Source organism: Caenorhabditis elegans, chromosome I, assembly GCF_000002985.6.
Source record: "Caenorhabditis elegans chromosome I".
Taxonomy (NCBI): domain Eukaryota; kingdom Metazoa; phylum Nematoda; class Chromadorea; order Rhabditida; family Rhabditidae; genus Caenorhabditis; species Caenorhabditis elegans.
Window position 1 is genome coordinate 14,380,911 of NC_003279.8, and position 25,036 is coordinate 14,405,946.

The 25,036-nt window shown below is 38.1% G+C and overlaps 4 protein-coding genes and 2 non-coding genes across 9 annotated transcripts; 3 read left to right on the forward strand and 3 right to left on the reverse strand.

Annotated features, from left to right (window-relative positions):
* Window positions 1-449: 449 nt before the first annotated feature.
* Window positions 450-3,827, reverse strand: unc-95 (LIM domain-containing protein unc-95; the record flags this gene model as incomplete). The annotated part of the gene is made up of 5 exons (NM_170938.7): window positions 450-948; window positions 999-1,187; window positions 1,848-1,995; window positions 2,046-2,134; window positions 3,605-3,827. The coding sequence occupies 5 exons, from the start codon at window positions 3,825-3,827 to the stop codon at window positions 545-547; spliced, it is 1,053 nt and encodes a 350-aa protein (NP_740934.2). The 3' UTR covers window positions 450-544.
* On the forward strand, window positions 2,389-2,476 carry Y105E8A.37. The gene has a single exon (NR_050743.1). It is a non-coding gene; the product is annotated as an Unclassified non-coding RNA Y105E8A.37 (non-coding RNA).
* Window positions 2,389-2,476, reverse strand: Y105E8A.39. The gene has a single exon (NR_050744.1). It is a non-coding gene; the product is annotated as an Unclassified non-coding RNA Y105E8A.39 (non-coding RNA).
* Window positions 3,828-9,422: 5,595 nt separating the features above from the next.
* lev-10 (CUB domain-containing protein) lies at window positions 9,423-19,312 on the forward strand (the record flags this gene model as incomplete). 3 transcript variants are annotated; one of them, NM_001373661.3, is made up of 14 exons in its annotated part: window positions 9,423-9,548; window positions 12,415-12,539; window positions 12,637-12,719; window positions 12,848-13,059; window positions 14,192-14,399; window positions 14,450-14,611; window positions 15,436-15,586; window positions 15,630-15,754; window positions 15,807-16,188; window positions 16,702-17,032; window positions 17,408-17,947; window positions 18,508-18,626; window positions 18,713-18,929; window positions 19,148-19,312. In NM_001373661.3, the coding sequence occupies 13 exons, from the start codon at window positions 9,473-9,475 to the stop codon at window positions 18,719-18,721; spliced, it is 2,523 nt and encodes an 840-aa protein (NP_001359675.1). The 3 variants fall into 3 exon arrangements, with proteins under 3 accessions (NP_001359675.1, NP_001021691.1, NP_001252349.1); NM_001026520.5 differs by lacking the exon at window positions 18,508-18,626; NM_001265420.4 differs by lacking the exons at window positions 15,807-16,188; window positions 16,702-17,032; window positions 17,408-17,947; ... (1 more) ...; window positions 18,713-18,929; window positions 19,148-19,312 and having other exon boundaries at window positions 9,473-9,548; window positions 15,640-15,732.
* Window positions 10,950-19,312, forward strand: eat-18 (uncharacterized protein; the record flags this gene model as incomplete). 2 transcript variants are annotated; one of them, NM_001392975.1, is made up of 12 exons in its annotated part: window positions 10,950-11,293; window positions 12,637-12,719; window positions 12,848-13,059; window positions 14,192-14,399; window positions 14,450-14,611; window positions 15,436-15,586; window positions 15,630-15,754; window positions 15,807-16,188; window positions 16,702-17,032; window positions 17,408-17,947; window positions 18,713-18,929; window positions 19,148-19,312. In NM_001392975.1, 2 exons carry the CDS (start codon window positions 11,097-11,099, stop codon window positions 12,674-12,676), a joined length of 237 nt encoding a protein of 78 aa, NP_001379424.1. The 2 variants fall into 2 exon arrangements, with proteins under 2 accessions (NP_001379424.1, NP_001021693.1); NM_001026522.3 differs by lacking the exons at window positions 12,637-12,719; window positions 12,848-13,059; window positions 14,192-14,399; ... (6 more) ...; window positions 18,713-18,929; window positions 19,148-19,312 and adding an exon at window positions 12,415-12,433 and having other exon boundaries at window positions 11,097-11,293.
* A 460-nt stretch (window positions 19,313-19,772) lies between these two features.
* On the reverse strand, window positions 19,773-24,739 carry tcab-1 (WD_REPEATS_REGION domain-containing protein; the record flags this gene model as incomplete). Its single annotated transcript, NM_001381259.2, has 7 exons — window positions 19,773-20,351; window positions 21,500-21,708; window positions 23,032-23,167; window positions 23,962-24,123; window positions 24,172-24,328; window positions 24,375-24,595; window positions 24,644-24,739. The coding sequence occupies 7 exons, from the start codon at window positions 24,737-24,739 to the stop codon at window positions 19,983-19,985; spliced, it is 1,350 nt and encodes a 449-aa protein (NP_001367010.1). The 3' UTR covers window positions 19,773-19,982.
* Between the last annotated feature and the right edge of the window lie 297 nt (window positions 24,740-25,036).

A 25,036-nucleotide genomic window follows, 5' to 3' on the forward strand; every position in this document is an offset into this window, starting at 1 on the left:
GCTATAGGTTCTTAATATACACTTTAGGTATTTTATATTCGCTATAGGTTTTTAATATACACTATAGGTATTTATATTTGCTATAGTTCTTTAATATACGCTATACATAAGTATTTAATATACACTGTAAGTTCTAAATACCCCCATAGGTTCATAATATACGCCATAGATCTTTAATATCGTTATGAATTTTAATATACGCTATAAGTTTTTAACATTGCTATTGGTATTTAATATAAGCTATACATATGTTTCAATATCGACATAGTAGGTATTTAAAATACGCTTGCTCGCTTTAGAGTGCCTAGCTCAATTTTCCACATAGTTCAGATCAGTTAAGAGAACTATAACCTTTACTATTTTAACACATAGTTTGCAAGAATTCAATGAATTTTGATGGTTTTCCCCATTATTTCACACACATGAATCTGAATTTAAGAAAATCTTTGATTATTATTAGGATTTTTTTCATAATTCGTGTATATTTTGCAAGATAACAGATAAACACACATATATATCATTACTAAACAAAATGTGTAGTGATTTAAATGAGTTTCTCAATGGAAGCTTGATGATCATCCGGAGCGTATTGCAATCCATTATACAACTTGTAGAAGCAATCATGACAATATGGCTTCAGATCATGTTCTCTGTAGGTTCCATGCATGTTGAGTGCCTTCTGACAATATGTGCACATGAAATGATAGGTATGGAATTTCTGTGCCCGTTCCGAGTTTGGCGCCAACGCTGTCAGAATCGCGCCGTCGATTTCTTCACTGCAGTAAGCGCAGACTGCGGCGGCCGGTGGCGGTGGGGAGCCGGAGATGTGGAGCGTTCGGCGGGGAGTTGTGCTTCGGGCGCGGCGGCGGCGCAGGCTATCGGTCTCCTCGGACATTTGGACTCCGTATTGGCGGGAGTAGTCGTCTGTCTCCATATTGTCGTCCTCTGCTGGAATTTTTCGAATTCTACATTTTTTGGTCCAAGTTCTGAAAACTCACGAATCTTTGGCCTCTGCGGGATTTGTTCCTCTGGTGCCGGTGTAAGTCTCAAGGTGTACTCGATTTCCTCCTTCTTCTTCTTATTTCCATCTTCACCGTCACGTCCACGTTGTCCACGACGCAAAACTTCAGTCGTGGCGTTGACATCGTAAACAAGGGCCGCCAATGTGTCGGTCACCGCGTTTTGTCCTGAAAATGGATTCGGTGAAAGTTAAGAACAGACCTGAAGCTGGGGGAGGAGGTCCAGTTGGGCCCTAAAGCTATTGTTGGAGGTCTAGGTAAGGTCTGAATTAGGCTTGAAGCTTAGAAAGGGTTAGGGAGGGTCTATATGAGATCTGATGCTTAGGAAGGGCATAGAGGGGCCTGAAGCTTGATATGGGGCCTAGATGGGATCAGGGGCTTAGGATAGGACTTGAATGAGGACTGAAGCATAATACGGAGCCTAGGTAAGATCGAAGGTTTTGGATAGACCTAGCTGGAATCTAGAGCTCAGAATATGGTCTAGAGGGGCCTGAAGCCAAGGACAACGTCTAAATGAGTCAAAGGCTCAGAATGGGGGAGAAGTGGTTCTGATGCTTAGGATAGGGCATATGTTGGATCTGATGCTTAGGAAGGGCCTTGACGGGACTGAAGCTAAAATGGCTTCTGAAGCTTACATGGGGTCTAGGTGGAGTCTGAGGCCTAGCATAGGCTTTGGATAATGTCTGAAGCATAATACGGAGTCTAAATATGATCGAATGCTATGGATAGACCTAGCTGGAATCTAGATGTGCCCTAAAGCCTAGAAAGAATTATGTAGCAGATTATAGATGCGATCTGAACCTATTAAGGGTTCTAACGAGATCTTACTCTGATCCTGTTTCAGCTTGACAAGCTGCTGATTCATGTCATCCGAGCTAACAGCTTTCAACCTTGCGGCCAGCCAATCGTCGGTCGGATCAATCGAGATTCTACCATTGACTTCCATCTCGGTTTGGAATTGACGACGTTCCATTCTCTGAAACAAATTTCAATGTATTCCCGCACAAGATCTGAAAAAATCGATACCATCTGTTCTTGTTTGCGACGAATGATCTCGGTCGTCTGCTCGACATCGTTTTTCAACGCGGTAAGTGTTCCATTAACGATCTCGTCTTCTGCAAAATGTAAGGGATAGAGACAGAGAGATTTTGATGATCTGAGAGGTTTGTTGCTTAAAAATGTGCACCACTTTTTTTTTGGGTATTTCCTTAAAAAACGGCTGCATAAGAAAGTTGGAAATGACTCTTTTATAAGCAAATTTTGAATAAAATCTGATGTTGAGAATCAAAATTTAGCTGAAAATCCGAAATTCCTGTGGGAAGGTCTAGCTAAAAAATGGCACGGAAATAAGAAAATTAGGTATAGAAATTAAGCCTAAGCCTAAGCCTGAGCCTAATCCGAAGTCAAAGCCTAAGCCTAAGCCTAAACCGAAGTCAAAGCCTAAGCCTAAGCCTAAACCTAATGCTTAACTGCTCAAAACTAGCAAATTAATAGGGACCGTTTTTGATCCAAATCGTACAATTTTTGGTCAAAATCCAACTTTTCTGATCAAAATCGGAATTGGACTATTTTCAATCAAAACTGGACTATTTTCGGTCAAAATCCGACCTTTTTAAGCCAAAAATGATAGATTTTTGGGCGAATTTTGGACAATTTTTGGTCTAAATCCGACTGTTTTCAGTCAAAATTGGTCAAAAACGTGCAATTTTTGTCAAAATCGGACTACTTTTTGGTCAAAATCAGATAATTTTTGGAGAAAATCGGTCAATTTTTGGTCAAAATCAGACAATTTTTGGTGAAAATCGGTCAATTTTTGGTTAAAATCGGTCAATTTTTGGTTAAAATCGGTCAATTTTTGGTTAAAATCGGTCAATTTTTAGTTCAAATCCGGCTTTTTTTTGTTAAAAATCGGTAAATTTTTGGTCAAAATTGGACCATTTTGGTCAAATTCAAACCATTTATTGGTAAAAACATAACAATTGTTTGGTCAAAATTAGATAATTTGTGATCGGAATGAAACCATTTTTTTGGTTAAAATTGGACTATTTTCAATCAAAACTGGACTATTTTCGGTCAAAATCCGACCTTTTTAAGCCAAAAATGATAGATTTTTGGGCGAATTTTGGACAATTTTTGGTCTAAATCCGACTGTTTTCAGTCAAAATTGGACCATTTTGGTCAAATTCAAACCATTTATTGGTAAAAACATAACAATTGTTTGGTCAAAATTAGATAATTTGTGATCGAAATGAAACCATTTTTTGGTTAAAATTGGTCTATTTTCAATCAAAACTGGACTATTTTCGGTCAAAATCCGACCTTTTTAAACCAAAAATGATAGATTTTTGGGCGAATTTTGGACAATTTTTGGTCTAAATCCGACTGTTTTCAGTCAAAATTGGACCATTTTTGGGTAAAATCCAATCATTTTCTGTTAATTTTGACATTCTAGTATAGTTAACACAAAATTTTGTTATTTTCAAAGTTAATTGAGTATTACACCTCAATTCTTTAGTTTAACATTTCCCATTAGTTTAACATACCCCCCCCCCCCCCCCCCAGAGGACCCCCTAACTTCGACTCACGTTGACTAAACTCCTCATCATTACGGAACACCTTATCCTTATTGGAATTCCTGCTCTCACTACGCCACCGGGCCACGTGGCGCTCCACAGGATCCGGAATCGCAGAGAGCCGACCATCCTGAGACGGGGTCCCGGTGCCATGTCTCTGTTGACTACTACGAGATTCCGTAGTCCATTGATAAGATTCGAATTGTTGATGGCTGGGTTGAGGGGATATAGTCATCTGGAATTTTGAGTAGGAGGAGGAGGTGAACATTTTTGGGTTTTTCTGTGAGACTGAGTAAGAGGTTAATAATGGCATTTTCAATATTTAACTAGTGTGCACCTAAATTCTAGGTGTCTAAATAAAAAAGTATAATACAACAAATAAAGAAAAAAATCGTGTTAGTTCAAATTCGTGTAAAGGAAAACGTAGAGGAAAATCGACACAGCAGTGGTACACTGATGTGTATGAAGGGAGAGGAAAGCAAGAAGCAGCAACAGAAATATATTACAACATATGCTCTCACCGGCAGAAGAGAGCAGGCTACTGCGGGGGCAGAATCTGCCCGGCAGATGATGGTGAGGAGAAGACAATGAGGAATGAGAGATAGAGACGAAGATCGAGGAGTCTACAAAGATCGATTTGTTGAAATTATTTGAATTTTTTGCTCTTTTTTTTTTGAATTTGTTACCGTGAGTTAGGGTATTAACTAGTACCATAATACTATGCACGTATACTATACGGTAATTAAAGGTGGAGTAGCGCCAGTGGGGAAATTATTAAAAACCACTCCTTTGGTCCAAAAATGACCAAATATCATGATAAAACTTTTCAAAAAATTTTTGAAAATTTTTTATTTACTGTCAAAAAGTAGTGACTGTAGTGATTACTCAGTTTTGCCACTCATTATTTTGGAGGTCGATTGATTCAAAAAAAAAAAAAAAAATTTCCAATTTTTTTAATACTTTTTAATACAATTTTGTTTAAATTATTTGAATTAAAACATTGTAGGGGTCGAAACATGCGACATTTTTATAAATTTCCTCAAAATCTCGTAGTTTTCAAAATTTTGGCAATGTGCCAAAACTTTGACCGGAAATTATGGAAAATCTAAAAAATTTTGGAGTGCTTTATTATGATATGTTTGGATTTTTTGGATTTTTTTTCTTATGATATAAGTGTATTTAGACAAAATCCCCAAAAACTGCCAACTGACAAGCAATTTGTTACACGGTCTTATAAATTTTTTAAAACAACATTTGTATATAGCTCAGGGGTGGGCGGTAATAGCAAAAAAAACTGGGCAAATCGGCAAATTTTCGGTTTGCCGAGTTGCCGGACAATTTCAATTTCGGAATTTGCCGGTTTGCCGGAAATTTTCAATTCCGGCAATTTGCGGGTTTGTCCGACTTGCCGGAAATTTTTATTTTCGGCAATTTTCCGGTTTGCCAAGTTTCCAGAATTTTTCATTTTTGGCAAATTGCCGGTTTGCCGAGTTGCCGGAAATTTTCAATTCCGGCAGTTTGCCGATTTGTCGAAAATTTTCAATTTCAGCAAATTGCTGGTTTGCCGATTTGCCGGACAGTTTCAATTTCGGAATTTGCCGAGTTGTCGAAAATGTTCAATTCCGGCAATTTGCCGGTTTGTCCGACTTGCCGGAAATTTTTATTTTCGGCAATATTCCGGTTTGCCAAGTTTCCCGAATTTTTCAATTTCAGCAAATTGCTGGTTTGCCGATTTGCCGGACAGTTTCAATTTCGGAATTTGCCGAGTTGTCGAAAATGTTCAATTCCGGCAAATTGCCGGTTTGTCCGACTTGCCGGAAATTTTTATTTTCGGCAATATTCCGGTTTGCCAAGTTTCCCGAATTTTTCAATTTCAGCAAATTGCTGGTTTGCCGATTTGCCGGACAGTTTCAATTTCGGAATTTGCCGAGTTGTCGAAAATGTTCAATTCCGGCAAATTGCCGGTTTGTCCGACTTGCCGGAAATTTTTATTTTCGGCAATATTCCGGTTTGCCAAGTTTCCCGAATTTTTCAATTTCAGCAAATTGCTGGTTTGCCGATTTGCCGGACAGTTTCAATTTCGGAATTTGCCGAGTTGTCGAAAATGTTCAATTCCGGCAAATTGCCGGTTTGTCCGACTTGCCGGAAATTTTTATTTTCGGCAATATTCCGGTTGGCCAAGTTTCCCGAATTTTTCATTGTCGGCAAATTGCCGGTTTGCCGATTCGCCGGAAATTTTCAATTCCGGCAATTTTCCGGTTTGCCGGATATGAACTTGCCAGAAGTTTTTAGACCCAATTTTTTTATAATGTGTCTTTTTGAAAATTTTCCGGGTTTTTTAAAAGATATTTTCTTAGAATATGCCTGCTTTTCAGAATAGATGTAGGAACATGAATAGATGTAGGAACACATTTTTTCCGATTAAAATTGAAATTCTGATATTTTCAACAAAAAAAATTTTGCTGCAACAAATCGTTTGCCGCTCACCCCTGGTCCACAGAGATCTTGGCTTTTACAATTATAACAACGTAATCATTCTGTTTAATGTTATTTATCCAATCTGGCCGTAGTAATGGTATATCCTCAAAACAAAAATCCTCATTTTCATCCAAATATACATTTTCTTTTCAATTATCTAGCGGATTAGTCATTCCACCATGATATTTCGTATTTTTTCCGCTGACTGTTTCTGAAATAGGATTATATATTGAGGCGTGCCGCTATAATAGAGAATATACGGTAGCTTCAATTTTTGACTTTAATTCACAATAAGTTTTCTGTGTGTGATTCCTGTTTCGCGAAACTTAAGTGATTTTTATGCTAACGTCAAAACTGTGAACCCTACTTTAAAAAATATTAAAATGTTTGAAATGTGTTCCACTTTTAGATCGATCCACGTGGAGTCAGAAAGTCCCATTTCGCTTTTATCTTCGAAAAATGCGGGAATTTAGACGCAGACATTTCATCTGATTTCGCATGGTTAAGAGCGTGCTGACGTCACAATTTTTCTGGAAAAATATTCCCGCATTGTTCGTAGATCAAACCGCAATGAGACAGCCTGAATTTCTTTTTAATATTTTAAACGGTGCCATCAAATAATTCAAATACGGTATATTCCCAAAAGTCAGGATGTACACCAGGGGTGTGCGGCAAATTTGCCGAATTTGCCGTTTGCCGAGCTCGGCAAATTTCGAAATTTGCCGCACACGTCAAAAATTTTACAGTACAATTTTGACTAAAATTATTGATTTTTCGCCAAAAATTTAGTAAAATGACACAAAATTGAGTTAGTTTTATGCTTAAGCAGACATACTACACGGAACTAATTCAGAAACCAGATGTGTGTTAAGAATGCGGTAGTTTTGGTGTTCCAAAAAACATCAAAAATTATCAAAATTTTCCGAGTTTGTTAAGCACGGCAAATTTGCCGAATTTGCCGTGCTCGGCAAATATTGAAAAAAGAGATTTGCCGAATTTGCCGAGCTCGGCAAATTTTGAGATTTGCCGCACACCCCTGATGTACACTCAAAATAAAGAAACACTGCGTGGCGTATACTGCAGAAAACCTAATATTTAGGCCCCGCCTTTTTCTCGTCCACTCACGGGGAAAAGGCAAAATTCGCGACCCCAACCAATATCAGGCCGCCGACATCTCACGGGTTCCGCGCGCCGCTGCGTTTAACTCGCTGTGGGCGTGGCGAGCTGTCTCCGCCTGCTGCGAGTTAAACATAGCGGCGCGCGGAACCCGTGAGAAGTCGGCGGCCTGATATTGGTTGGGGTCAAAAAATTTTTGCCTTTTCTCCGTAAGTGGACGAGAAAAAGGCGCGGCCTAAATATTAGGTTTTCTGCAGTACACGCCACGCAGTTTCTTTATTTTGAGTGTAAAGTAGCGCCTACATGGATTTCTGGCTCCCCTCATAAATTGAGATGGAAGAGTTTGCCGAACAAGGCCATTTTGGCTCGGCCATATCTGGGGTAGAATTACGGCGCGTTGCGTGTCGCGTCGCGGCTCGATTTTAGTTGTAAAACTTAATGTAGTTGTCCGTGTGGAGTGCACGATTTTCCCACGCGTTGTCCAGGTCAATGGAGCGCGAAAAAATCAAAAAAAATCAAGTTTTGTTAATTTGAGTATAAATGGAATAAATATATTATCCCTCGAAACAAATTTAATGCATTCCTATTCTACTATCAGGTACTAGTGGCCTGGCAAGAAGGTAATATCAGACTAGCACAACGGTTCTTCAATTCCAAGACTCTTGTTATTTCCTTATACTTGTTATTTTTGGAGTTTCCATTTTCTCGTGCAACATCAGTAACAATCATATAAGCTTTAGTGCAATCTACACATTCATATTTCTTCTCCTTCTCCCCTCATCATCATGGATTAGACAGCGCACTGGTTACACGACTTCTCTTCAGAAGACATAATAATGGAATTCTTCTTTTTCTTCTTGCTTTTTCCTTCTTGCTCCCCCTTCTCAACATTTTCTGCATTTTTCCCGTCACATATGTTCTTCTCTGCCCCCTCGCCGCCCTCTCTCTCATAATAATCTATTCCCCGCTTTTTTGCGCGGAAGAGGGGACTCTTTTAGTTTTTCCCCTTGGAGGATACTATTTCCATTCGTTTCCTTCTTTCATTTTCGGAATTTCATTATTTAATTTTCTCGTCTTCTCAGATTGCAGTGACCCCGGTTTTCTCTCTTTTTCTCGAACTTTTCCAACATGTACTACTCGGTTAGGAAATGAGCTTTTTTATTTAAAAGGCTTATAGGACCTTTAGATAAAACTCCTTAATTCATAAAAAGAAAAGTAGCTAAGTTATATATATAACCCACCTTGTAATAGTGTAGTTAGAGTTTCTAATGAAAATCTAAGGTTTTTATTCTATATTTGAAGGATCTAGGTTCTAGTAGCCTCAAATAGAACCTGAGATGTATTTTGTGCCTAAAAACAAGATAGGATCATTCATACTTACTTATTTTATTTAGGGTACTCACTTAGGACTGAGTATTCCAATAGTAAGTAGGTTATTTTTTGGCTGAGCAGTGGAGCGTTTAATAACTGAATAGGGTCATTAATATAAACCAATGCTCATTGAGAAACCATTACTTATTTTTGACCTCCATTTTCTCAGAATTTGGTAAAATTTGGTGAAATTGTTGTGAAGCGATATTCTGCAAGTGAACTTTTTAAAAAAATGGACTGATGACTAGCCTAAAAATTGTTCTACTTATTGTATGCTTTATTATAAACATGATTTCCTTACCTTATATATATATATATATATTATTCGGTTACTTGATCATCTTATCGATCACATGTTTTGTCCTTTTTAAATCCTTTGATTCTTCTTCTTTCCATTTCTTTAAAACGTGAACGAATAAAAAAAAAATATATATATAACCTTATATAACCTTATATATATAACCTTATATGGACTGATGACTAGCCTTAAAAAATCGTTCTACTTATTGTATGCTTTATTATAAACATGATTTCCTTACCATAAATATATATAACCTTATATAATAATGCCGCACTCCAGGGGTGTGTGTCAAATTTCGAAATTTGCCGAGCTCGGCAAATTCGGCAAATCTACTTTTTTGAAATTTGCCGTGCTCGGCAAATTCGGCATATTGGCGAGCTCGGCAAACGGCAAATTCGGCAAATTCGGCGAGTTTGCCGCACACCCCTGCCGCACACCTTTGACCATCGATTTTTTGCATTTTTAGCTGATTTTCCGTATTTTTAATTGAACTTTTTCGAACATCTTGCTGAAATAGACTGTTGCACTTTATTTTAACGATTTTCATTAATAAATATTTTTCAGATAACACTCTTATTCTCCATATTACGTGTTCCCTGATGAAATGAATGAATATGCATTTGATCTACCTATTCCTACTGTCCATATTCGTTTCCAAGGCAGACGGTAATAGTAGAAAAACTATTTTTCGTGAGTTTTTTTTTTTTTGACATTTTTTTAATATGAAGCTTGTTGTAATGAGCATTTTGGAGAGAGAAAAATGGAAGAAGGGCATTTTGAGAGAACATAGGTTTTTCCAAAATATTTGAAGAAAATTTAATTTTTCGAAAATTTTGAAACACAAAATTTTTAATATATTTTAAAACAAATATTCAACTAGAAAAGTAGAAAGTTGCAAAAAGTTAATTTAAACAAAACATTTTAATTCCAGAAAATCCGTAAAATCTAAAATTAAAAAAACAAAATTTTCGATTATTTCTAGATTTTTTCCTAAATATTTTTACGCCTGATTTTTCACTTCGTTAATAAAATGTTAAAAAATAATTTATCAGAACAAAAATTTTCGAAAAACTGCACTTTTTGGAAATTTTTAAATATAAAAAAAAAAATTCTTTTCGAAAATCCAAAAAAAATTTTTTATTTTTTTTGAAATTGTTCCATAGTTCACTATTAATCAGAAAAAATTAAATTTAAACTCTATAATAAATTTAATATTCAAAACTATCGAAATATTTCAGAAAAATCGTCCAAAAATTCGAAAATCTTTGGAAAATTGGAAATTTCAACAGAAAAAAGAGCTTCGGGGTTTTGTAAGAATTTTGAAATTTTGAGGCTATAACTATCCGACTATATCCGACTCACCTCTTAAAAAATAATTTCAAAAAAAAAAATTTTTTTTTGGAAAAAATGTTTGGTAATTTTTGGAATTGTTCCCCTTAAATTTTTTCAAAAAAATGTTTTTTTCATAAAATTTTTCAAATAGTTTAAAATTCAACTATAACTTACTAATTTAAGACTGTATAATACAAAAAAATATGTAAAAATTTAATACTCGCCTGATTGTGAAGCCAACAGTGACCCAAAAAAAAAAAAAAATTTTTTCTAAAAAATGTTTTTCTCAAAATTACCAAATTTCGTCCAACTATGTAACACAATTCCCCTCAAATCAAACTCTTCGAAAAATGCTCAGACAAGCTTAGGAGCCTCGCAGCGCAAAAAGTATATCGAAAAGTGTGTGTGTGTCTGTGTATTTAAGTGGATTCTAAGTGGGGGAGAACTTGTTCAGCAGCCCCCTCTAGTGCCGTTTTAGGTAGGTATTGCTCCAAAATTCCCAAGAGGGAGACAGAATTCCAATCCATCACTCTAATCTTCTTTTTTCGTACACACACATCTAAGGCCCTCTTTTTTAGCATTTTGAAACGTAGTTTTAAATCCATCCCCGTCTCTTTTCCTCTATTCTTCCGAGCAAACTTTATTTTTCTCTTTTCCTAACTCTCTCCCTCTTAAATATTTGCTCTTATACCGCCTCCCCCAATACATACCCCCCCCCCCCCAAATATTCCATACCTCCCCCCCCTCCCCTACCCCTCACAATTATTTACCCCTGTCCCCTTTGTCCCCCCAGACCCCGACTGTGTTCCCCTGTCCCCCACTGTGTCCCCCCAGTCCCCCACTGTCCCCCCTGTCCCCCACTGTGTCCCCCCAGGCCCCGACTGTCCCCCCGGTCCCCGCAGAGCCATGCGAAGCCTGGAGCGAATCGTTGAGACCCGTATAGAACTTTTGGAATGGGACTCCAAGGAGACTAAGGAGGACTGTGCCAGATGTCGGGCTCTGGATTGTGATATTATTTTTGCCCTTTTATTCACTATTGTCATTGCCTGTTTGCTAGTTTTGATTATGGTGTTCTGGCTGAAAGGGGTCCTGCAGTATGAGGAGTGAGTTTTTGGTTTTACTTTTTTTGGGCTAGGGAATTCTTTATTTCAAACGGCTTTCTCCTGCAAATCGGCAAATTGCCGGATTTGAAAATTCCGGCAAATCGGCAAATTGCCGGATTTGAAAATTCCGGAAAATCGGTATATTTGCCGGAATTTACATAATCCGGCAAGTCGGCAAACCGATGTCAAACTAGTTTTTATCATGGTGCATCGATCGGGGAATGGGCGGCAATAGACTGTTTTCTGCAAATCGGCAAATTGCCGGAATTGAAAATTTCCGGCGAATCGGCAAACCGGCAAACCGGCAAACTGTCGATTTGCCGAATTATATGTTCAGAACAAATTATGAGCATACAACAAACTCGAACCTTGAAAAAGGATAATCTGAACCAGGGATGGGCAGAAAATTGGCAAATTGCTGAAAATTAAAATTTCCGGCAAATTGGTAAACTGGCAAATTGCCGGAATTGATAATTTCCGGCAAATCGGCAAATCAACAAACCGACAAATTGCCGGTATTGAAAATTTCCGGCAAATCGGCAAATTTCAGGAATTGAAATTTCAGGCAAATTAGCAGATTGCCGGAATTGATAATTTCCGGCAAGTTGGCAAATTGCCGAAATTGAAAATTTCCGGCAAATCGGCAAACCTGTAAATTGTCGGAATTGAAAAATTTCGGAAAATTGACAAATTGTCGAAAATGAAAATTTCCGGCAAATCGACACACTGCTGGATTTTGAAATTCCGGAAAATTGGTAAATTTCTTGGATTGAGATATCCGGCAAATCGGCAAAGTGCCGCATTTGCCGGAAAAACGGCAACTGGCGGAATTTCTGGCAACTTGTGGTTTCGCACATTTTTTTTCGGAAAATTGCCGGAATTGAAAATTTCCGGCAAATTTTCGGAATTAAAAAAAAATTGCCTTTTTTATAGTTCTGTAGTTGAACAATCGATGCACCATGTTCAAAACGAAAGGGGGGTTTCCGGAAAAATCGAAAAAAAAATTCTCACAAGTTGGTGGTTTTTTTTAGTCCAAACTAGGCTTTTCACACACACTTTTCGACAAACTTTCTGCGCGCGAGCTTCAGATACCCCTCACCACCCACCCCCAACCTTTCCAGAATGCGATCAACACTTTGACGAGTCTCAACCGGAAGGTGTCATCGAGTTCCCGAGCCTGCCGAAGCAGTTGGCGTTGAGCCATGGGGTGAACAACTCGAAACCAGAGCAGCAATATAATTTGCAAGTACGCGCGGGGGGATTTTAAATTTTTAAACCTCAAAATTTATAATTATCGAAAAAAAATTTAATTTAAAATTTCCTAAATTTCCCTAAATTTCCAGTGTGTATACACGTTTGTTGCGGGATCGAGGCAGCGTGTAAGGCTCGAATTCGACCATTTTCTCCTATCGGGTAGTTCTGAGAAGTGAGTTTTTTTCGCCAAATACACGGTTTGATCTACAAAAAATGCGGGAATTTCAGAGAAATCTCCCGAATTTTTCGTAGATCAAAGTGCAAATATGGCTCCCTAAAAAACCCGTAATTTAATTTCAGCTGTGATATAGAATATGTAGATATTTACTCTGAAGTCGAGTCGGTCGACGAGGATATTCTCTCATCCGCACTCGGAGGTCGCTACTGTGGTACTGTGGCGCCTCACGTTAGAATCAGCCTACGACGCGTCATGAAACTCGTTTTACATTCCCGTTCGACAAATCATGAGGATAATCATGGATTTCGAGCCAAATATTCGTTTATTCCAGAAGGTAAGTGTGGTCAAAATCGGACTATTTTTAGTCAAAATATGACTATTTTTTGGCCAAAAATAGTCCAATTTTGATCAAAAAATTGTCCGCTTTTGATCAAAAATAGTCTAATTTAGACGAAAAATTGCCTAATTTTGGCACAAAAATAGTCCCATTTTTGACCAAAAATATTCCAATTTTACAAACAATAGTTTGATTTCGGCCAAAAATAGTCCGATTTTGACCTTAAAATAGTCCGATTTTGATCAAAAATAGTCCGATTTTAACAAACAATAGTTTGATTTCGGCCAAAAATAGTCCGATTTTGACCTTAAAATAGTCCGATTTTGACGGAAAATAGTCCAATTTCGACTAAAAATATTCCGCTTTTTCAAAAAATAGTTTGATTTCGGCCAAAAATAGTCCGATTTTGACCTTAAAATAGTCCGATTTTGATCAAAAATAGTCCGATTTTAACAAAAAATAGTCCGATTTTAACCAGAAATAGTCCGAATTTGATCTGAAAATAGTCCGATTTTGAGCAAAAAATAGTCCAATTTTGATCAAAAATGGTCGGATTTTGACCAAAAATTGCCTAAAAATTGTGACTAAAAATTGCCCGATTCTGGCCAAAAATAGTTGGATTTCGACCAAAAATAGTCCGATTTTGACCAAAAAATAGTCCCATTTTTTACCAAAAGTACTCCGATTTTGACCAAAACATTGTCCGATTCAAGCCCATTTAATTAAAAATTTGCTAGTTTTTTTAAATGTTTTTTTTAGGTTTAGGATTGGGCTTAGGCTTAGGCTTATGCTTAATATTATGCTTAGGCATAGGCTTACGCTTAGGGAGAACAATTCCAACTTTCAAGGGATTACCAGAAAAATGGGAAAAATTGTGAAAATGTCACTAACTCGGTCCGAAGACCGTAAAAATCCCAAAATCTCATAAAATCCTTTCTAAAATCCCAACAAATTGCATCCGAAAATGCTCCTTTTCGGAGCAAAAATCCACGGAAAAATAAAATTTTTTTAAAAAAATTGATTTTGCGGATCACGAGAGTTGAACGAGAATTTTATTATAATCTTAAAAAACGATCAAAAACTGGAAAAAAAATTAATGAAAACTCAGCCATGATCCCGTTTATTCCAGACAAATTCATTGCCGGGGAGCCAGTTGGCGGCAAAAAGTGCAGCTTCATAATCGACTCTTCCGATCGTAAAATCGGAACCCTCTACTCACCAACCTACCCCGGCACTTATCCCCACAATATGCACTGCTCCTACCTGATGAAGGCAGGAAGAGGCGAACGAATCCGTCTCTTTTTTACTGATTTTGATATTTTCTTTGGCGGAGAGCAGTGAGTTGCAAATTGCCTTTGCAAAGTGGGAAACCTTGAATTTGTTGCAGCTGCCCTTACGATAGTGTCACGATATTCGACGGTCCGACACCTGCGTCGCCGATTATTCGGAAAGTTTGCGGGTTGCAGCAGAGGATGGAGGTGTACTCAATGGGTAATAGCTTGCTGATCCATTTCAATACGACACATCCAGCAAAGTCGGATCCGAGGGGGTAGGTAAAGTTGCCTTCTAGACCTTGGACATGCCATCTGCCAAGCCTCGCAAGCAAAGAAGGCCCTCGAGTGGTGAAGGAGAAAGAGGCCTGCCTTCACCTATCCTGGGCCAATTTTGCTAGAGGAGCATCGCAAGGGTCTGATCAAAATCTAGCCTTCAAGCAAAAATCCGGAAATCTGGGCACTTTAGACCGAAATTCAATCTCTTGAAACAAAATCCTAACCCTTTGCACCAAAATCCGGGCTTTTTGACCGAATTCTTTAAGACGAAAGCTGGATCTTTTAGATCACAAAATCCGTACCCATTAAGCCAAAAACAGGTCTAAAATCCGGTCCTTTTCAATTAAAATCCGGACTATCTAAACAAAAACTCTGACCCTTTGGACCAAGATCAGGACTTTTTTGACTAAAATGCTGACCCTTCAGATCGAAATCTGGATCCTTTAGATTAAAAAATCTGGACCCATTAGGCCAAAAACAAGTTCCTTTGGATCAAAAGACGGACACTTTCAACTAAAGCCCGGTATTTTGGACCAAAATCCAGCCTCTTTGAACCAAAATTCAGGCCCTACTTGGACCAAAATACGGGATTTTTGGCCCTATATCCGTACTCGTCGGGCCGAAATCCGGACTCTTTCACCCAAAGACCGCTAGCTTGAACCAAGATCCGGACACTTTCGACCATAATCCAGGCCCTTTTTACCAAAATCCGGGACCATTTGGGTCAAAATTCGATCTCTTTCAACCAAGGCCCGGTCCGTTCTACCAAAATCCGGGCTCTCTGGACCAACTCTCCAAAATATCCCCACAACCCTTTTTCCAGCTTCATCATGGACTACGAGTTCTCCACGAGATTCGTCAACATTGACAAGCTTCTCAACAAGCAGCGTGGTGTTACCCACATCCGGGGTACAGAGTGTGACGTTCGAGTTGAGAGCAATCGAGAGACGTTCCACACGATTTCCAGCCCTAATGTATGGTTTTTGCACTTTTTTTGAAGAAATTTCAGAATTTCAGTACCCCGAAGTCTATCCAGCCAACACCACCTGCACCTACATCATTCATGGACTTCAGGGAGAGCAGAACCTGGAGAAGGTTATACTTACCTTTGATTCTATAGCGGTTCTGTCGTTTGATACCTCGTAAGTTTGGATATTTTAGGCTTGAAGCCTATATATATATAGCCCTTTCTAGACCTGCCACAGCCCCACCATCAGCTGACATCGATGACATTGCATGCCCGAGTGCGTGGGTGGGAATCGCAATCGGAGAAGGAAATATGAAAGCTGTGATGTCATCAACTGACGATTCTACCTTTGATGTGACACTTTGTGAGCGGATCCCCCCGAATTCTCCACTCCTCGGGCCGTATATCAGTGAAGGCCCCAGGATGGTCATGCAATTCGGAAGTACTGAGACAAGGGATGATAATATCTCGCCGATTGGGTTCAAGGCGACTATCGAGTTTAAGACGGACTTTGGTGTTACTGGAGAGTCGCTGGGAACTTCCAATGAGTGCAAGTTCCGATTTACCTCGTCTACTGGGTTTTTCAACAGTCCCAGGTATCCTGCTAATGTAAGTATTCACTACAGTATCTTGACATTATCCTTCACCAACTCCCAACCCAATGCCTCTTCAAAAGCTAAAAAGTCAAAATTTCACAAACTACAGTAATCCTACCTTATACCTAAAGTACCCCAACAGTACTACTACAGTACCTTGATCATATCCCCCCCCTACTAACTCCAAACCAATATCCCTTCAAAATTCGAAAACTTTTCCAAATTTACAGTAATCCAACCGAACCCCTGCAGTACTCCTATAGTACTGCTCTAGTACCCCGAACATATTCCCCACTTACCCCTAGGCAATATTACTTCAAAAGACGAAAAGTCAATTTTTCCAAAACTACAGTACTCCTACCGTACTCCTACAGTACCACTACAGTACCTCGAGCATATCCCCCACTAACCCCTAGGCAATATCCCTTCAATCGCCTGAACGCCTTGACTCTGAAAAGTGTGACGTCACAGACTACAAACTACGGACAGAAATTTTATTTTTATATATAAGTAATGATCATTCCAGTACCCCCTCGACACAAACTGCACCTACTACATCGTTGGTCAGCCTGGAAAGGAAATTCTACTGCACTTTGAGCAATTCGCGCTCAGCGGGAACACCGACAACAATTGTAATGACTATTTGGATGTGTATGATGTATTTGTGAAGAATGGGAAAGAGGAGCTGCGACGGAAAGAAAGATACTGTGCGGACACCTTCCCAGGACCTTCTGTATCTGCATTCGGGTCGCATGAGATGAGAGTAGTGTTCACCTCGGGGTCAAGTGGTACTGCGAATGGGTTCAAGGCGTTGTTCGAGATACGGACTGCGAGGAAGGAGGATGTACCGAGGGGAGGTGAGGATCTTAGAGACTAACATAAAGATTATCTACATCATATCCTACATCGGACCTACAGTAACCCTACAGTATCACTACAGTCTCATTAGTAGCTAGGCACTACTCCCCAACAATACAATATCTCTTCAAAAACTCAAACATACAAATTTTCCTATAACTACAGTAATCCTACAGTACCCCCCCCCCACCCAGTGCCTAGGCGACAAGAAGCTGAAGCTTCTAGGGGTTTTAGGTGCAAACTTAGATATACTGATTTCAAGTTCTCGGCCCTTAGTTAGGACCTTAGACTATATTTTCTACAGTTCTTGGCATATCTTGAAGAACTATAACCTTCTATTAAGGGCCAAAACTAACCAAAACCCCTTATTCCAGAAGCCCATATCCGACGTGGAGCCTACCGCTGCGGTTCAGTTATCAATTCGACTTCTGAGAAGCCCAATGGCCTTATCATCTCCCCGAATTACCCTGTTAAATACAACAAGGATGTTCATTGTGACTGGCAGATTAATGTTAAGGAAGGATACCAGGTTCTCCTGAAGATGGAAGCGATTGATGTGGAAGGAGAGATGACGTCAAATGGTGCGAGTTGTCAGAAGGCCGTGATTCGGGTTGATGGAGGGCCTAGATCAGAGTACTGTGGGACCAAGAGGGAGTTCTTCGAAGCCTATCTATCCCCGAGTAACTCTGTGAGGATAAGCTTCTTAACAGCACCGGACAAAGTGAACGGCCTGAAGGGGTTCAATCTGTCGTGGACCGAGGTGAAGAATCTCAGTGGGAAGGATGAAAATGTTTGTAAATCGGATTCGCTGTACTTGTGCACTTATTCGAAGCTGTGCATTGACGCCAAGCTGAGGTGCAATGGGCTTGATAATTGTGGATATGGAGTTCAGGATGATACTGATGAACAGCATTGTAAGTTTTGTAGAGGCTAGGTGTGGCTTGGGTTTAGGCTTAGGCTTAGGCTTAGGCTTAGACTTGAGTTTAGGCTAAAGCTTAGGCTTCGGCTTAGGGTTCAGCTTTGGCATAGGTTTAGGCTTCGGCTTAGACCAGAAGAACGCACCTTTTCTGGTTTTTCGGGTTTTTTTTTTAATTCTCGAAAAAGAGCAGAAAAACCACAAACGCTTAGCTATTTTTTATTTTATCAATTTCGAAATTATAGCAAATATTATTACCGGTACAGAGAGTGTAGATAGTTGACGAAACACAGACATCCCGGAACCCAAGGGGCGGGGCGCGAGAAGAAGCGATTTTTGTCGATTTACGAAATGATGACAATGAGGAAAACTCTGTAAATTGACACAAATCGTCTCCCGCCCCTTGGGTCCTGGATGCTGCACTCTCTGTACCGGTAATACTAATATTTTGCCAGTCGGGAATTCTTTAATCAACTCAAATTAAACCCAGTAACTATAAAACTAAATTTTTGGTGTGTGCTTGATGTGCTATTAATCGCTTTTTCTGCAATTTCACAGGTCAAAACTACTCTCCACGGACGTTCTACACGGCGAAGTTCATGGCAACATCCTCTTCTGCTACAGTTGCTTTAACAATTCTAATAATCGTAATGCTTGTGCTTCCTGCAATACTTTGTGTGAGCTTCATCTTATTAACGCTAAATTTTTTTCAAAATTATTTGCAGTTGATTCAGAAAACATTTGAAAACATAGTTTCTTTCAGGCTCACTAAAAGAGAAAACCGGCGATCGGACGGTGGTGATTGCGGCGGTGTTCTGCGGTATAACATTTGTGCTCATTTGCATATTCTTCTTGTATTTGTTCAAGAAAAAGCTGGAGCGGAAGAAGAAGTCGAAACGGAAAAACGACACGAAGCATCGGCAACGGCAACCATACCGGCAGCAGAGGCCAATGCACAAGCAGCATTGCGATTCTTCAGAGTAAGGGGGGCCCGGGGATTTCGCATAGTTTTCGATAATTCGGTCATTGCTGGAAATTTTCGATGACGGAATAGTAAAAATTTTGAGGTTTGACCAAATTATCGAAATTTCGAAATTCTGCTATCGGAATATTCCTCATGGTTGAATTGTCGAAAATTAGGGTTTTCGAAACTTTTCGTAATTTTCCGCACAACCGACAAATTCCGAAATCCTTGCAGATTATCGCCACCGGCCACCAGTCGATTCGTTCATCATGACGCAACGGGAATGATGCCACCAATTCAGTTACATCAGATTGGGAGTTCATCGCGTGATATGTATGCTTAGTAGTGACTATTATATATTTGGAGTGTATTAAAATAAAATAAACTATTTTGTAATAATGGTGATAAATGAGAACAATGAACAAAGTAAATCACATCTGCAAAAAAAAAAACAATTCACTGCTGGAAATCTGTTCAAGACTGTGTCTATTAGTCAAACATGCAAGACTAATTTGGCCCGTAGCTTAAAAGGTCTTAGGTTGTCCGTTTGGTTCAGAGGGAATACTGGTGGCGTATAAATCTCTTCCAGACTGAATTTAAGCCGCGCCGGGATCAGAGGCATTTCGGTATTGTGATTTTTTTCCTATCAAGCTCGTTCCGTTGGAATAACTACTTGATGGAAAAAAAAATCACAATGCCGAAATGCCTCTGTACGGCATAAATTCGGTCTAAAAGAGATTTATACGCCACCAGTACCCCCTCAGAACCAAGTGGACAACCTAATACCTTTTAAGCTACGGGCCAAATTAGTATTGCATGTTAGACTAATAGACACTCACGTGAAATGTATGCTTATATATATTGGAATGGTGTATTAATGAAAATAACTATTGTAATAATGATAAATGAGAACAACAATGAACAAAGTGAATAATAACAAAATATTACACACACACACATGTAATACTAATTTGGTCCGTAGCTAAAAATAGGCTGAATTTAAGCCGTACCGGGATGGGACCGAAGATGCAATAGTAAAAGTGGATGAAAGTCAAGTACATGAATATTATTAATTCTGAATTTCGAAGATTTGAAATGAATTCTCGCTTCTTTCATGATCCATACAAATTTCCTGATCCTGATCTCCAAGAAGCTTATCATCCGGATACACTCGTTCCCCGGAGCACAACACCAGCTTCTTCCCCTTCAAATCCACACAGGGAACACATCGGGATGCCACGTTTTGCACGTGAGCCGGCTGAAGCTCCTCACTATACTCGTGAAGATCATAGACGATGACGTCACCTCCAGAGGTTCCCGAGAATAGGAGACGTCCGGATTTGTCGATGGAGAATCGTGTACGGTGTGTGGCGGTCATGTCACGTTTTAGGATTTGTGTTAGCATGTTCATTCGGGTATCGAAGCAATGAATATCGCCCTGTAAAAATGAGATTTTTTTGAAAAAATATTTTTTTTTGGCGGGAATTCAAATTCTCACTCAATTTTTGTCAAAATTCCGAAGTTTCAGTCAATTTTGGCGGGAAATTCAAATTTTCTGCGAAAGAAACTTTTTTTTTTCGCGAAAAATTTGAATTTTCTGTGAAAAAAGTTTGGGCGGGAAATTTGATCTACGAAAAATGCGGGAGAAGAGACGCAGACATCTCAACTGATTTCACATGGTTAAGAGTGTGCTGACGTCACAAATTTTCTGGGAAAAATTCCCGCATTTTTTGTAGATCAAGAGACATTCTGAATTTCAGCTCTGGTTGAGGCTCAGACTAACTACTAGTTTTCTAGCCTCACGAAACTATGATCGAGGTTCAGGGAAATTCCGATTTTTTGAAAAAAATATTTTTGGCGGTAAATTCAAATTTTCTGAAAAACAATTTTTGGCGAGAAATTCAAATTTTCTGGGAAAACCCATTTTTGGCAGGAAATTCAAATTTTTGATGTAAAAAAATGTTTGGCGGAAATTCAAATTTTCAGTCAATTTTGGCGGGAAGTTTAAATTTTCTGAAAAAATATTTTTGGCGGTAAATTCAAATTTTCTGAAAAACATTTTTTGGCGGAAATTTAAATTTTTTGAAAAAATGTTTTTTGGCGGAATTTTAAGATTTTCTGAAAAAAAAAATTTGGCGGGAATTCGAATTTTCAGTCAATTTTGGCGGGAAATTCAAATTTTTTGGGAAAACCCAGTTTTGGGCGAGAAATTCAAATTTTCCGAGGGAAACAATTTTTGGCGGAAATTCAAATTTTCTAAAAAAAAAAAAACAATTTCGGCGGAAAATTAAAATTTTAATTTTTGATGAAATTTAAATTTTCTGAAAAAAAAACATTTTGGCGGAAAATTCAAAATTTCTGAGAGAACCAATTTGACGGGAATTCAAATTTTCTGAGATCATTTTCTGAGATCTGAGATTTGGCGGTAATTTAAAATATTTGAGAAATTTTCAGTCAATTTTCGTTACGAAAATTCAAATTTTTATTTTCCAAATTTACATTCAAATTTTTTTTTTCACCTTAAAACATTTTGAATAACTTTTTTCAAAAATTTTTAAAACAATATTCAATAACTAAAAATCGAACTTTTCTCTCCGAAGCATAAAGCTTTAATCCATCAGGAGAGAAATGTAGATTCGTGTATCCTTTCAGTGATCCTTCAATCGTCGATACAGCATTTCTCCATTTTAATGAATAAATTGCAACTAGAGATGAACTTCCACCAGCTGCAAATAGGTCAGGCATTGTTGGATGTGGAGTTATCGACATTGGAAGTCCCGTTGTTCCTGTGTTGTCTGGAAATTATATTATTGATTTTTTTAAAATTTTCTTGTATTTTAAAAGTTTCGTTATCACGTACTTATTATTACGGGAACACTGAATTCTGAGAATGCGTACGGGACAACACATTTGACGTGCAAATAGGTTTGGGGTTAGTGGTGGGATATGGTCGGGGTACTGTAGGAGTACTGTAGGAGTACTGTAGGATTACTGTAGTTTAGGAAGAATTGAGTTTTTGTCTTTTGAAGAGATATAGGTTTGCGGTTAGTGGTGGGATATGGTCGGGGTACTGTAGTAGTACTGTAGGAGTACTGTAAGAGTACTATAGGATTACTGTAGTTTGGGAAAAATTGACTTTCCGTCTTCGGAAGGGAAATTGGAAACTTCGGGAAAATTCTGAAATGTTCCAGAACCTTCTGGGAATCCTTCTGGGAATTTCTGGAAAATTCTAGAATGTTCCAGAACCTTCTGGAAAATTCTGAAAAGCTTTAGAACCTTCTGGAAAACTCTAGAATGTTCCAGAACTTTCTAGAAAAATCGAGAAAATTCTGGAATGTTCCAGAACTTTCTAGAAAAATCGAGAAAATTCTGGAGTGACCCTTCGTGGTGAAACCCATCGTGGCGAGACCCATCGAGGTGAGACCCATCGTGGTGAGACCCGTCGTGGTGAGACCCACCGTGGTAAGACCCAAAATTTTGGCGGGAAATTTAAATTTTCTGCGAAAAATGTTTTAGCGGGAAATTTAAATTTTCTGAAAAAAATATTTTGGAGGGAAATTTAAATTTTCTGAAAAAATATTTTGGAGGGAAATTTAAATTTTCTGTGAAAAATATTTTGGCGGGTAATTTAAATTTTCGGAGAAAAAAATTTTGGAGGGAAATTTAAATTTTCTGAGAAAAATATTTTGGCGGGAAATTTAAATTTTCTCAAAATTCTAAAATTCTGGAAATCTAGAATCTTCTAGAAATTTCGAAAAAATTCTGGAATGTTCCAGAACTTTCTAGAAAAATCGAGAAAATTCTGGAAGTGTATGTGTGTCAAATACTTTTAATGGTGCCAGTCGTTGCCCGCGCCGTAGGCGCGGTCAGCGGCTGGTTATATATATATATATATATATAACCATCATCGAGCCCGTAGATCGAGATAATCGCTACAGTACCTATTTAAAGAATTACTGTAGTTTTCGCTACGAGATATATAGATATGTCAAATATGTTGTCCCATACGCATTCTCAGAATTTTCAGTTTCTGTAATACTTACGTCACAATAATTTTTCAGGCAAAAAATTTGTAAAACTCTGGAAAATCCTATTTTAGATAAAATTTCTTTGCTCACAATCATTATCAAATGACTTGATATGTTGAATAGCGTCGCCTGTATATTCGATATCCCAGATTTGAAATTTGTTCTTGAATCCGCCTATCAATGAGCTTCCACTTTGTCCGATGCTCATCGCCGCAGTGATATTGTCCTGCAAATATATTGAATTTTTTGTTTAATTTGGTGAAAATACGGGAAATTTTGACTTAAAAATCACTAAAAACGGTTGAAAATCGATTTTGGGTGAGGCTTAGACTACAAACTACAACTTTTTTAGCCTCAACCAGAATTGGTTGAGGCTCAGAAAATTGTAGTTTGTAGTCTAACTTTTATTGATTGTTTTTTATATAAATTTTAAGGGAAATTTTTTTAAAATGTTAAATTCTGAAACTTATCAAATTTGCAGAAAAACGACTATACTACAAACTACAAAATGGTTGAGGCTCAAAAAGTTGTAGTTTGTAGTCTCGAAATGAATTAATAGGCGAAGATTTTAATTTTTCGTGGTTTTTCGAGTTTTTGGCACAAATTTGATTAAAAAGCAGCTTTAATTTGAAAAAAAGTGAAACATTTCTTTTAGAGACTACAAACTACAACTTTTTCAGCCTCACCCAATATTGGTTGAGGCTCAGAAAATTGTAGTTTGTAGTCTGAGCCTCAATCAATGCATTTTTGTTTAAAAAATTAGCAATTTTCAGTTATTTTTAGAGGTTTTTGGCACAAATTTGATTAAAAAACAGATTTTAATTGAAAAAAAAGTGAAAAATTACTTTTAAAGACTACAAACTACAACTATTTTTAGCCTCACCCAATATTGGTTGGGGCTCAGAAAATTGTAGTTTGTAGTCTCTGAGCCTCAACCAATTTTTTTTGGATTTTTATGTAAAAATGTCAATTTTTAAGCATTTTTTTTTCGTTTTTTTTTTTGCAAAAAAAAAAACCAACCCCAGCATCTTTTCCATTATAAGCACCGAGAATACTTCCATTTTCCGTATCAAATAGCTGAATTGGACGCAGTTTTGACGACGAGAACACCCCTTTTCCAGAGTTTTCCCAACAAGAATCCAGCACCAAATTTCCCGTATTATGCTTCCATATCACTTCTGGCTGCAATTTTTAGCGTTATTTTACAGAAATTTTGGAAGAAAAACCGACAGTTTCATCTATTTTATACATTCTTATAAATCTATCCTGTGAAGCCACAAGAGCCCGGTTTCCCTGTTCATTTTGAATGGAAAAGTGCACAAAATTATTATTTTCCGTTGATTTATAGCCGAATTGAGCGTTGTACGAGTTGAAAGTGGCTTTATCGCTGAAAATTTCAGATTTTTTGACTTAAAATTCGAATTTTCAGATACCAAAATGTATTTTTAAGATTTGTGGGGATTTCGGCGATTTCTACAGGTTCTTGAGCTTTTTTCTTGACTTCTTGGTCAATTTCCTGCATTCTCTGGAGTTTTCGCTTCTCTTTTCGATTTAATGGGCGGTTTTCTGGGATTTCTTCGGGAATTTCTTCTGAAGCAGCAGCCTCTGTGGTCGATAGCTCATCGATTTTCGACGCAAGATGGTCACTGCGGAGCTAAAAAGCAAGCGGTTTTTCTTTGGAAAACAAGTGAAATTTAATTACCGAAGACAAAAGCGACGCTATCCCGCATCTTTCAGCGCGGAGAGACGGTTTTTTCTCCTCCAATTCTTGTGAGGACGACGATTCTTCGGTGTTCATCTGGAAAAAATCGATTTTTTTGGCGAAAAGTTCAAGTTTCAGTGATTTTTAATCGAAAAATTGAAAAAAGAAAAAAAACAAAAATTAAATTCCCCCTACTACGGTCTGCAATCGGGTACCTCCACACCAGACCTCACGCGCAATTGCGGACTCGCCCCCTGCGTTGGATTGTAAAATGCAAAAAATCAATAAAATTGCAGTGTTGTCACTGATTTTTCAGCTTTTTCTAGTGGATTTTCGTGATTTTTTGATTAAAAAATTCATTTTTTCACTAATAAGCGTCGTTTATTTCACTTA